The sequence below is a fragment of the Megalobrama amblycephala genome, linkage group LG9 (genome assembly GCF_018812025.1).
Source record: "Megalobrama amblycephala isolate DHTTF-2021 linkage group LG9, ASM1881202v1, whole genome shotgun sequence".
NCBI lineage: Eukaryota > Metazoa > Chordata > Actinopteri > Cypriniformes > Xenocyprididae > Megalobrama > Megalobrama amblycephala.
Genome location: NC_063052.1, coordinates 10,043,051 through 10,056,829, shown reverse-complemented (window position 1 = coordinate 10,056,829; position 13,779 = coordinate 10,043,051). Strand labels below are relative to the sequence as shown.

At 39.7% G+C, this 13,779-nt stretch overlaps 1 protein-coding gene across 1 annotated transcript in view; it reads left to right on the top strand.

Annotated features, from left to right (window-relative positions):
• The window catches only part of col16a1 (collagen, type XVI, alpha 1), a 91,866-nt gene that overhangs the window by 34,317 nt on the left and 43,770 nt on the right, over positions 1-13,779 (top strand). Inside the window, 9 exon segments of the mRNA XM_048201530.1 lie at positions 3,443-3,475; positions 8,485-8,520; positions 9,037-9,084; positions 9,435-9,470; positions 11,007-11,051; positions 11,194-11,232; positions 11,340-11,393; positions 12,071-12,115; positions 12,252-12,347. Of these exon segments, the coding sequence (XP_048057487.1) occupies positions 3,443-3,475; positions 8,485-8,520; positions 9,037-9,084; positions 9,435-9,470; positions 11,007-11,051; positions 11,194-11,232; positions 11,340-11,393; positions 12,071-12,115; positions 12,252-12,347 (432 nt within the window).

Below are 13,779 nucleotides of genomic sequence, written 5' to 3'. Positions count from 1 at the left end.
TAAATGACCGATTGTTTCGCTAGACAAGACCCTTATTCCTCGCCTGGGATCGCGTAGAGCCATTTGAAGCTGCATTGAAACTGCAATTTCAGTGAACCCCATTGAAGTCCACTATATGGAGAGGAATCCTGGAATGTTTTCCTCAAAAACCTTAATTATTTTTGACTGAAGAAAGAAAGACATGAACATCTTGGATGACATGGGGGTGAGTAAATTATCAGGAAATATTCATTCAGAAATCAACTAATCCTTTAAGTACAGTATAATTATGGACCCGTAAAATAAAATGTTACAATTCAATAAATTGCAGTTGCATTACTTTAAAAAAAAAAAAAAACCCTGCTATGTTTTGCCTACGTGTGCATGATATCATGCACAAATTATGGTTTTTGTGTGAGTGTGTTTGTGTTAATTCAAGGAATTCTTCCATATACAGTCTTAACCAGATAGACCACAGCTGTGAACTTAAACACATACTTCCAGCCTTTCCCTTTAAAAGAATTAAAAAAAAAAAAAAAATCACACATGCTCCCATGTTTCCCCCGACCCGGGTTACTGTCTTGTAGCATAGCAGTCTGTGTTTTACGACGGACTGTAATGTGTTCCAGGCTGTGTAGGACGCTGCTAGCATTAGCCTACTTCTGCGTTAACCCCTTCCTCCTACCCAGATCCTCAAACCACCCCACTTTAAAGTCCCTTAAAAGCACAGCATTCTTATGTCATCACATTCTTTTTCCAATGAGCTCACCGTCAGGGAGAAATTCATGAGCTGAGAGCTGCACGGCTACAGCTAAACAAAGTTTTCTGCATTATTCATGCGCTCATTCCACCAGGGTTTTTGGAACAGGTCATCATAATTCTCTTCCATCCTGTGCAAGCCTGTAGCTATATGGACGCTATGTCCATTTCGTGTTCTCTGCGGAACCCTGTTTTTAGCGTTTGTGTGTGCATGTATGCGCTCTCAGCAATTTCTAAGCTGGATCTCAGGGTATGACTGGAGATTAGGTACTGAGCACTTTTCTTGCATGCTCTTTTTTTTATGATTTCTCCTTACTTTTTCATGCCTATCCAGTCTGATCAGCCTTCCCTATGCTGTGTTTGCTTTCCCTGCTCGGACATGACTCAAGTATTTACTTTCACATCTGCTCCACAAACACATCTTTTGTTTTTCTGTCTGTCGCTGATGTTCTCTTTCAAATCATGTTCCTCCTCACTGCACTTCCCCCTCTCTTTTCCTGCCAGTTCTCCTCCCCATTTGCACTCTTTCATAAGAGTCTCATTCACTGTTGATCATACTGACAAAACTCACCGTAAGAGTAATATGACAATACAAACAGATCTATATAAAGCAAACACTTGAGTGCGCCAACATCAGGCAGAACTTTGTAAGATAAGAATGAGGAGTGAGAGATGGTGTTTTACATACATAGGCATTGCTAGACCCTTTTTAGGGGGCTTCAGCTCTTCTGTCTTTCTTCTCAGTCACCCCTAAAAATCTGTGATTGTAATCTCTCTTTATGTTTCCTGAAACTGCAGCTGCAGTAAGCTAACTAAAGTTATTTCATTCTGAATTCTCTTTGTATCAGTTGTTAAAAACCTCTAAAAAACAATTCGTCAATGCCTATGTATCTTTTTTTATTATTATTATTTGTGCTCATCATTTTTAACTAAAATGTGGTAACTCGATCTTAATGTGAAACGACAGACTTCTCTCTGGTGACATAGTTATTTAGTCTGTTTAAACTCCGCCCCTTTCTTATAGTTAAAGGGATAGTTCACCCAAAAATGAAAATTATCCCATAATTTACTCACCCTCAAGCTATCCTAGCTGTATATGACTTTCTTCTTTCAGTCAAACACAATCGGAGTTATATTAAAGGTGCCCTAGAACCAGTTTTTACAAGATGTAATATAAGTCTAAGGTGTCCCCTGAATGTGTCTGTGAAGTTTCAGCTCAAAATACCCCATAGATTTTTTTTAATTAATTTTTTTAAATGCTTATTTTGAAGCATCATTAACTATGCACCGATTAAGTGTGTGTGGCCCCTTTAAATCCTCTCGCTCTCTGCCCCTGAGCTCTCGACTATAATACAGTGCATTTACAAAGTTCACACAGCTAATATAACCCTCAAATGGATCTTTACCAAATGTTCGTCATGCATGCTGCATGCATGCATCGGATCATGTGTGTATTGTATTTATTTGGATGTTTACATTTGATTCTGAATGAGTTTGATAGTGCTCCGTGGCTAACGGCTAATGCTACACTGTTGGAGAGATTTATAAAGAGTGAAGTTGTGTTTATGAATTATACAGACTGCAAGTGTTTAAAAATGAAAATAGCGACAGCTCTTGTCTCCGTGGATACAGTAAGAAACGATGGTAACTTTAATCACATTTAACAGTACATTAGCAACATGCTAACGAAACATTTAGAAAGACAATTTACAAATATCACTAAAAATATCATGATATCATGGATCATGTCAGTTATTATCGCTCCATCTGCCATTTTTCGCTATTGTCCTTGCTTGCTTACCTAGTCTGATGATTCAGCTGTGCACAGATCCAGACATTACTGCCTGCCCTTGTGTAATGCCTTGAACATGGGCTGGCATATGCAAATATTGGGGGCGTACATATTAATGATCCCAACTGTCTTTTAAACAAATTAGATTTATATAAGGAGGAAACAATGGTGTTTGAGACTCACTGTATGTCATTTCCATGTACTGAACTCTTGTTATTCAACTATGTCAAGGTAAATTAAATTTTTCATTTAGATGGCACCTTTAAAAAATATCCTGGCTCTTCCAAGCTTTATAATGGGAGTGAATGGTGCCTTTTATTTTTTTGAAGCCCAAAAAAGCGCATCCATCCATCATAAAAGTAATAAAGGCCTTCTGACGTGAGGCGATGTGTTTTTGTAAGAAAAATATCCATAATTATAACTTTTCAAACTGTAATTACTAGCTTCCGGTAACGTCTGTGCATTCACGAGAGAGTCGAGTTCTGATGTATGACGTGTGACGTAGCATAAGCTTAGGTGAGAGTAGACGCCTCGAGACAAACTCAAGCTCCTTCGACATTTCTCTCTAAAAATTCTCGTTTTAGACTTCCAATTTTTGACTGGTGTTTTGCTTTGCTCTATCCACTGTGCGTCCGTGTGCGTCAGTACGTCATGCATCGAGTCAGTGGTCACTCTTCCCCCGGAACTAGACTCGCATACGATCGTTACCAGAAGCTAAAAAGCTCACAATCACATCTGCTTGAACTGGTTTCTTATTTCATGCAGAATTTTATCTTAACATTTAAATTACTATTAGTCTCTCTTTGGTTCAAATGATGTCCATGGTGAAACTGTTTTTCTCACTTGGAAATTATATATTGGTTATGAAAATCTAATCTTTTTTGTCCATTTCTTTGTTTTTATGTTCTATAGGCAATCCTCGGATCCAAGGAACTGGCGGAAAAAGTAAGTTATTTGAATTAAGTCAACAGAAAAATTAGTTCTATTTGCCATGATAGCAACAGACCATCCCAATTATGAAGCTCCAAACTTGACAAAAAGAAGTGCGGCCCCAGCAGATTCCACCTAATTGCTAGAAATGCAGTTTAATTTGTAAGTAAACTGCTGCGTGCTGAGTTGCCGTGGGAAGAACATTGACACTGACCCTGACAAACACATATATAAGATAATTAACTACTGATAGTAGATCATATTGTGTGATGGTACACCAGGATCTAGAGATACTTTTGCTTGCTAAATGTGCTTCCTGACACAATACAAGAATACCGCCCATGTTTCGTACACAAAACTCCTGTTCGTTTGACACCTTTCGCCCTCTCTGCACCCACTCAACACTCATCTTTTATGACTCATATAGAAAAGGTATTACCTGCTTTCAAATAAATTGCAATGCCTGAAAATACCAGTATTTGAGTGGGATGCAAGTGGGGCTTTTGTGGTTTTGGTATGATTCACAGAGCTAAACAATGGGTCAATGGCCCTGTCCCAAATTGTTGTAGATCCGTGTTAATATTGTAAACTAAATAAATAAAATATAAGATGAAAAAATAATAAAAACCTTTCCTTGAGAGCTAACTGAAATATTACTAAAAGTATACATAAAATAAAAATGTTATATATAAATATTCAATTTAATAGCAGAAATCTGAAGCTTATGTTATAAAAGCATTTACATTAATTCTTCAATTAAAACTAAAGTTGTTCTCATCTTTTTCACAGCCATTTTAGGCTTTTAGGTGTTGCAAAAAAAAAAAAAAAAAAAAAGTTGGATGCAACTTTACACAGAAAAGGCCAGTATGTGATTTTTCTTTCACACAAAATTAAAGGGTTAGTTCATCCAAAAATTCTGTCATTAATTACACACCCTCATGTTGTTCCAAACCTGTAAGACTTTCATCATTCTTATGAATGCAAATGAAGATGAAATCTGAGAGATTTCTGTCACTCCATAGACAGCCTATGTAATTGAAATTTTGACACTTCAAAAAGTTCATAAAGAGATAGTAAAGCTAATCTTTAGTCCAAATTTTCTGAAGAGACCTGATTGTTTTATCAGATTAAATGTAGGCATTTATTCATATATAAACATTCATCAACATGCTTGAGCTTCCGTTTACCACAACTGATGTGTATTAGTAATAGCATGTATCATTATTATGATACATGTTATTACATGAGGACGTGGTAAATGGACATGAGGACGTGGTAAACGGAAGCTCATTTCATGCGAAATCCAAAGAGGTTCATTCTCATGTTAAGGCGGGTGCACACTGTGCGATTTTGGCTACGATTTGTTCGTCTGAGACAAATTTTGAGAATCCTAAAAGATTCCTATAATCCTAGGCAAAAATCTGTAGTCTTTGATCGCTAGTTTGACGTTCACCGACAGCCGATTAATGACTGTTGCAATCAAAATTTTACCTCCGACGAAATTCTGGCAGTGTCAGAAGATTTGGCGCACAGTCCTGCAGTGTGACTTCTACGACAAACGTCAATTTGTCTTCGTTTTTCAAGACAAGCCATGATCAAAATTAACGCTAGAGATTTCTTTGTTAGTAACCATTTCAGTCCTGCGTGTAATGCAGCTCACTGTCACCGAAATGTGTGTGGGTCGATGATGTAAAACTCCGGTCAAGATTTCAAGCGTGTGTCCGTTTTTAACATGTCTTAACTGTCGTACAGTCTGACATATTGGACAGCTGAGATCCCACAGTGTGACATGAGGACCATGCTTGTACAGTGTGACAAGCAACAATCGTAAAGGACTCCCACACAGCAGGAGACTCCTAGGCAGATCCGCATTCAAGTCACCAAACCCGCGTGACTGTCACATTCGTTTTGGCACCGCCCAAAGGATCAGTTCTGCCTCCGGGCGGCGCCGTAAATTCTACTGTCAATCAGCGGATCCTGAGCGGACCCATGTCGGATCCGAGGACGCGCACGTGCCTTTACTGTAACGCTTGTATCAATTTGAGGGTCCCAAACGGACCCGCCGCGGAGGTAAGGTTTTAATCGCGGATGCAGCGCGGAGCCATGGCGGGTCCACGATCCGCCTTCGTTGCGGATCCTTCACTGCGTGCAAGTAGACGCCGATATGCGTCCGTTCGTGGATACGGTCCGGAAGCCGTGATACCTCCGCGGCCGATCCGCCGCAGAGTTCTTTTGCTGTGTGGGCTATTATAAATCGCAGTGTGCACCCAGCTTTACACAGCACATTTGAGCTTCCGCAAGAGGTTTGTTCTCACGTGTGAAGCAGATTCGGGTTGAGCTTTTATTTATATTTGCTGATCAATGTTTATATGTGAATAAAAGCCTAAATGAAGTCTGTTCATCATAAAAAGTGATTGAGTATCTTCAGAAAATTTGGACTAAACCGCTCTATTCATATGGATTAGTTTAATGATCTCTTTATGAACTTTTTGAAGTGTCAAAGTGGTAGTCGTGTAGCTGTCTATGGAGGGACAGAAGTCCCTCAGATTTCATCAAAAAGATATTCATTTGGGTTCTGAAAATGAACGAAACTATTAAGGCCCCGGTATACCTAAAACGAAATCGAAGAACGAACTGATGTGACGTCATTTTGAACAAAATCAGGCCAAAACGAAGTTCGTTTTGTGTTCTTTTTGAAAGTTCGAAATGGCTTGCCAAAGCAAACTTTCAGGAAAAGTTGCTTCTGCTGCAAAACACCTTCGTACTACCATTGGTCCGTGACGATAACGTAACAGGAGGTGTGCGCTGAGGCTCCGCCTTCACTAGCGTCGAACGCGTCTTTGACTCATTTCGTGTGTTTGAGTTTGTTGAGGTAATGCTGCGTTCACACCGAACGCGTCTGGGGCGTCAAATTCGCGCCAGACGCGTCTAGTTGGACGCTTGAACATTTTTAAGTCAGACGCTTCAGACGCGCGTAAAATTCGCTCAATTCGCGCGTCTAAACAAAGTGTGTTCAGACGCGAATTTGCGTCATGGGAGGGGCTTTCATCTCTTTCTGCACAGATCCTCTGAATAAACACATAAGGTGCGTCCCAATTCGCGTACTTGTGCACTATTCTATGACGTTTTTAAGTAAAATAGTGCAGTAGTGCGTTCACACTGAAAATTCCAAAAAGAAAAAGTGCACTTTAAATACCCGGATGGTGCACTAAATTAACGGAAAAAACGAAGTGTGGAATGTTGGACACTTCGTGCACTCAACTGTCGCAGCTTTAATTACGTAGCAGAGGGGAAGGGAGGATCGGACTCCGTTGTTAAATGACAAAATAACCTCATACAATTCACGCACTACATGGATGAGTGCATAGTGCACAAGTACATAGTGTATAAGTGCATAGTGTATAGTGCGTCATTTGGGACGCAACAATAATCTCGTCAATTGGAAACCTGCTCGGCAATTTAACTCGGTTATGCCGGCCGACTTTTGCTAGCTAGAAGGTGGGCTATCAACGGCTAAAATCATGCAAAAAGTTTTACATCTAACCAGATTGTCCGATTTCTTCGCTTATTCTCTTCCAGGCAAGGTCCTGGTTTATTCCTGTCTCGAGTTAAATATAATGAGACATCATAGAGCTACAGGGTGGCCACACACACAGCGAGATCTTTGTTCTGGTCTCCACCACTGATCACATCATAAACACGTTACTACGAAAGCAGAGTCCCTGATTGGTTAACGCGCCGCGAATTTACGCCAAAGTTCAGATTTTTCAACTCGGGCGTTTGGGCGTCAGACGCTCAATTCGCGCGTCAGCCGCGTGAACGCTCAATTCGCGCCGCGCTATTCGCGCGTCAACGGCCGATTCGCGCCGCGCTAGAAATTGATTCAAGCGTCCGCAGGACACCTAGACGCGCGTTTACATTGACTTAACATGTAAATCAGACGCCTCAGACGCCCCAGACGCGTTCGGTGTGAACGCAGCATAACACTGTTTTTCATGTTTGATACTGTAAAACTGCTTGATTTTAAGCAATCTAAAGTGATATGAAGACGTGCTAATTTGCAGAGCTCGTGCTAACATACCCATGGTGTTATGATCAGACGCTTTTCTGATGCTTTCTATAATAAATGCTTGCTGTTGTCTCATTTTTGTTGAGTTTACTTTGTTACTTTAAACAGTGAACATATTAACGTTAAAGGATTGGCCCCATTTACTTCATGTTCAATTACAGTGCCTCACTGTAACCCACATTTTACAGAAAAGAAAGGACAAGTTGAAATTAAATTATGTGATGATCAATATTACTCCACGAATGCTGTTGATTGAGCTTGACTTGTAAACAGTGAGTGCACAATTGGTCAGACACACAAACTCTCTTAAAATGATATCATCTCTAACAGTAGAATATACAGTAGGCTCGCATATAAATCTATTGATTCATGCAAACAGAGCGAGTGCGTGAAAATCCCAAAGAGTTGATTTCCATCATGTTGCTTTCTTCTGTGTGCACCTCTGGAAAGAATGAATCAGCCCAATGCGTCAGCCAACTGTTCTCAGAGCTGCGGCACAGAGACGGGCCTCTTCTCTCTTACCTCACCACATCAATGCGCGTTAACCGCCTGTTGGCTGAGCAGGACTCGACGGTTGTAGATTTTGTTTTAATTGTGCTCTTCCGCTAAAAACTAACAGTTATTTATTAGTGTTTCACTTCCAGTGCCCCCCTCCATTATAGCTGTGCAGCTGGCTTTGGTGAGCATTGCTGTGAGGAGTCTTCTGTTCTTATTGATCTTTGTCTCTCGTGAGAGAACCGCGGCAAGCTGAAATGACACGCAGAAGTGGTCCTCGTGCGCACGCCCCCGATTCTGCACTCCCATGCCGATTAACGTTATGTTGCACTGCCACCCGCAGGCCAACGTATGTTACAACGTCAAAGGCAAAGCTGGATGAGAGTAGAGTGGAGCGAAATACTATATCAAAATCATACTTGTCATCGATAGGAACAACCAGGTTTTCTCTTTTTTCCAGTGTGCAGGCTGTGTACTGCTCAGTGAGGAATCGAGTGTGGGTATTCACATTCAGTTCGTCGTGCGCAGCATGTATAATGGCTATGTTTGTAGGCAGCAGGATTTGCATGCATGAGTGTGCATGAGTGCTGCGTGCAGTGTTATCACGCCCTTGGAAAGAGATGCATTTATGTCTTTGAAAAATCTGGCAAGGATTTATGATGCTTGTAAAGTATGAATGTTTAAAGGTTGGCCAGACTTTCTGCTACTTTGGAGGAACTTTATGAGAAGCAGCTATCAATGCACTTGCAAAGCCACATGCACTCACTGTGTAGTGTTCTTAATGCATTTTTGCATTGCCAGATTAGATTTTTTTTTTGGGCAGTGCCAGATATTTTTGCACAGTGTCAAGGATTGATCAAGGCTTTCACCACCACGTCACATGCTCTGTTCTATATTTGCATGTACAAAATTGAAATCTTGGCACTGTCTTTTTCACAGGGGGTTCATGTGATGTTATGTTATATGCATGCAGTACATTGAATTCTTGAATGTATATTGCAGGTTATCCAAGAGGGCTTATACGGGTCAGTCAGGCTTCAAAGGAGAGAAGGGAGAGCGGGTAAGGAATGTAAATCTTTGAACAAGTATGTTTGTGTGCAAAATCCTCTGTCCAGGCTTGCTGGGAATAAATGATTACAGAGCTGTTTATTTTGGCATATTATACAAATGCCTCATTAGGAGCTAGCTTCTGTGCCAGTGATCCAGCTTGGCCAACTACTCAACTTTCATTATTACTGGCATTATCTCTTAATATATTAATAACATTAATGAAAAACCCTGCATTTAGACAATATTAAGTGTCCTCAGGATGTGGACTGATATGAAGCATTACAAAAGCAAGACTATTACTGTATAAGTATATGTGATATTGTTCCTTAAAATGTTCATATAAAATGTTTGATTTCACAGGGTTTGGACTGTACTGGTGCTGGAGTTCCTGGACGAGTGAGTCAATATGGTTTTTGCATGGAAAATAACCTTTCTGGCACAGACTGGTCCTTAGTTATGAATAAACTGTCCTGTTTTAAAGTATATATATATATATATATATATATATATATATATATATATATATATATATATATATATATATATATATATATATATATACATACATACATACAGTGCTTAAAATTTAATACCCGCTAAGTACAAAGCGGTGTTGAAACAGTGTTTGAACATGAACGTGAACAAATGTGAATGACGCTCGGGACAGTTTGCGGGGCAGTGTTGCATTGTCACGAAAGTTTAAGCCTTGTTTTAAGTTTTAAGCCAATTTAAATATTCAAGCTCAAGAAAACACAAAAGGGAACTCAGTTCGTTACTCACTGTGTGGGGAGTTTTCTGTGTGCAAACATCTGAAGTGCGCGCCCAGAAAGCCGCATCAAAGGCAGCGTGCAAATTCTGAATTGAGCTATTTTTCACGTCTTCTTGCACTTGAACAGACATGCTCAAACAAAATTGTCAAAATCCCCATCTTGGCAAGTATCCTTCTAAACATAGTCAGTTTTGTCTTAGAGGTGCAGTGTCTAAATTTCTATTGGTGAGGTTGCGAATTGCAACCAACGGCGCCCACCCCTCCATTTCGAAGCACATAGAAAAGCTACGGTGTCTGACACAGGACAAAGATGTTGTCTTCTAAGACAGCAGAGAGTAGCCAGTCAAGCAATGAGGATTCTTCTTACTTCTAACAAAGAACGATCTCTGCTTCTAACAAACCAGGCAACTACTACTTCTACTTTGTGCGTATTAAAAAGAAGAACAACAACATAGTGATGAAACGCACTCTGCAGTTTGTCTGTTTAGGGCTACTGTAGAAACATGCTGAGGATATGCAGATAGAAATGGCTCATTCTAAGGTAATAAAAACATAACGGTTCATCATGAAAGGTCTTTATACACCACTGAAAACATATTTATGTATATTATATTGCATTTCTGTCAATAGATCCTCCTAAAATTTACACAGTGCACCTTTAAGTGAACATAAAGTTAATAAATAAAACGCTTGTGTAACAGTAGATTAGATCTGTGCATTAGCTCTTAAAGTGACAGCAGCCTAATAAACCTTCTGATGTCTGTGTTTTTAATGTTAATCAAACAACAAAAGACAAAAAACAATCACGTATTGCTCTTGACTGAATAACTTTTGTAACTTTAATAAGGATTAATCTATGTTTCATGGTTTCATGTTTTCTGGTAAAACAATATTTGTGGCTGGTAAATTTTGTTAAGTCACCAGCTGCTGGCAGGTGTGGCAAAAAGTTAGTTTTAGGTCCTGTATGTTTATACTGTAGATATATTAGATTATCAACATAGTAAACTGAGCTAAATTTGCCACGAGTCTTAGTATTATTTTAGTATTGTTTCCAGGTTTAAAGTAGATTATCAATCCCAGATTTTCTTTGTGGTCTCAGATGTTTGGACTCCACGGAATGTGAACTAGTTGTTTGGGTGACATCCTGTATCTGTGTGTTTTAGTGCTTAGAAGGTGCTAAAGGGGCGAAAGGAGAGAAGGGAGAGTCGGTAAGTGTGTGCGCCAACCTTGTCTTTTAGAGAGAGATGGACGATCGAATTTTTGTTCAACACGATTCACTGAGGCAGAGGGGATATCTTGATACTATTTCTGGCTATTGATTCACCCATTTCTCATTCTCTTATGTTTCAGGGTCTGGCTGCCAACTGGGGGGAAGCAATAGGAGTAAAGGTAAAGGAAGACAGCACCATGTTGGTATGATGTGTATGCGTGTTAGAGCTTGTCACTTACTTCTCTCTCCATTTCTGTCTGTCTGTCTCTCTCATATACGTACTCAGGGGGACAAAGGGCAGAAAGGAGACATCGGAGCCCCCGGAAGTCCAGGCAAAGATGTTAGTGACTACAATTTGAAACATGCTCATATTTATGACCTACTTTAAGTACATTGTACATGCCTCTAGATCCCCTCCTTCAGACATGTTGAAATATTTCAGTGTCTCGCTACAGGAGCGTATTCAAAAAATCATGAACGATTATGTAATCCATCGCATACACGCTACGTCTCTGTGCACATTATTTTCATTTTACAAGGATTTAAGAGTCTCTTTCCTTTTATATTGTTTAAAGTGGCTCCATATATTCAGAGTGCTCTTCTGCGAAAAGCATTATGTTTTAGACTCTTACCCATATACTCACTGCTGCCTTTTTTTCATTAGATATCTCTTCGGGTGTTAAATCTTCTTAATGCTGCATAGATTACATAAGCCAACAAAGAGCCACAAATCAATGCAGCCTCATTGATTCTTTTAAATGGATAGCCGGGTCGTATTATGCTTAATCTTTTCTATTCCGTATACAAAGCATGCTAAGGGGATGGCAAATATGGCCGAGCTGGCTAATGCATACTTGGAATTTGCCTTTAAACTGTTTATCTAAACCTCAAGTCGTCGGTGAACTGACTTGTTTGATTCCTTTTAGAGGGCTGTTATGTAAGCAGAGTGATACTGCTAATGCCAGTGTTCGAGATGAACTCAAGCTAATGATCTTTTATTGGTCTTGGCTGTCATAGGGTCGAGCTAATCCTATTTGTGTGGTGGGCCCTAAAGGACAAAAGGTAAAATGGACTGATCCTCTTGGGATTCATTTAACAGTTTTCTGGGATACTATAAATGAACTCTAGTTTTGTGCTGTAATTATCTTTAGTGCTTGTTATGCACAGCCAGTGTTTCCCAGCTCTGATTAATTCACAGGGTGTTCCTGGTTTAGTCGGTCCAGAAGGGCTTGCAGGGGAACCAGGCCGCCCAGGCCTTCCCGGACTGCCCGGGGTTGGGTTACCAGGACCACCGGTAGGAATATTCATCATTTAAATACAGTCTTTCTAGACAATTTTAAGATTTTAAAGTTTGATTTTAAAGGTGCCCTAGAATCAAAAATTGAATTTACCTTGGCATAGTTGAATGATAAGAGTTCAGTACACAAAAGACATACGTTGAGTTTCAAACTCCATTGCTTCCTCCTTCTTATATAAATCTCATTTGTTTAAAAGACCTCCGGAAAACAGGCGAATCTCAACATAACACCGACTGTTACATAACAGTCGGGATCATTAATATGTATGACCCCAATATTTGCATATGCCAGCTCATGTTCAAGGCATTACACAAGGGCAGCCAGTATTAATGTCTGGATCTGTGCACAGCTGAATCATCAGACTAGGTAAGCAAGCAAGAACAATAGCAAAAAATGGCAGATGGAGCAATAATAACTGACATGATCCATGATATCATGATATTTTAGTGATATTTGTAAATTGTCTTTCTAAATGTTTCGTTAGCATGTTACTAATGTACTGTTAAATGTGGTTAAAGTTACCATCATTTATTACTGTATTCGCGGAGACAAGAGCTGTCGCTATTTTCATTTTTAAACACTTGCAGTCTGTATAATTCATAAACAAAACTTCATTCTTTGTAAATCTCTCCAACAGTGTAGCATTAGCCCGTTAGCCACAGAGCACTATCAAACTCATTCAGAATCAAATGTAAACATCCAAATAAATACTATACTCACAGGAATCGATGCATGCATGCAGCATGAATGACAAACATCTTGTAAAGATCCATTTGAGGGTTATATTAGCTGTGTGAACTTTGTTTATGCACTGTATAACTGCACTTACAGTCGAGAGCTCGGAAGGGCAGGGAGCGAGAGATTTAAAGGGGCCGCGCAACCTGAATCGGTGCATACAGTAGTTAATGATGCCCCAAAATAGGCAGTTAAAAAAAATAATTTAAAAAAATCTATGGGGTATTTTGAGCTGAAACTTCACAGACACATTCAGGGGACACCTTAAACTTATATTACATCTTTTGTAAAGACGTTCTATGGCACCTTTAATACCTTTTAAAGTTACAAATTTTTGGATGTATTCTCTTGTGTATTCTTTTTGAGTTTATTGAATAGAAATCCAAAAATAGTGTTGAATTGCAAAAATTGGAGAGTCCTGCAAGGGTCCTGTTTGGTAAAACCTGCACCCGCCCTATATCTGCATTACTTAACAGAACACCCGACCCGTTATCTGACAGCAGCACTAATTTAATTCCGGACCCGACCCGACCCGTTTGACATAAAGACTGCGACCTGAACCGCACCTGCATTAAATCTACTTCATCAGCTAAACAAAAATTGTTTATTTGTCATGTACTGTAACACAAGCAATCAAACCAACATTAGGCATTCAACAAAGATGGGAACTTCTATCCGTCACGTAAACAATAC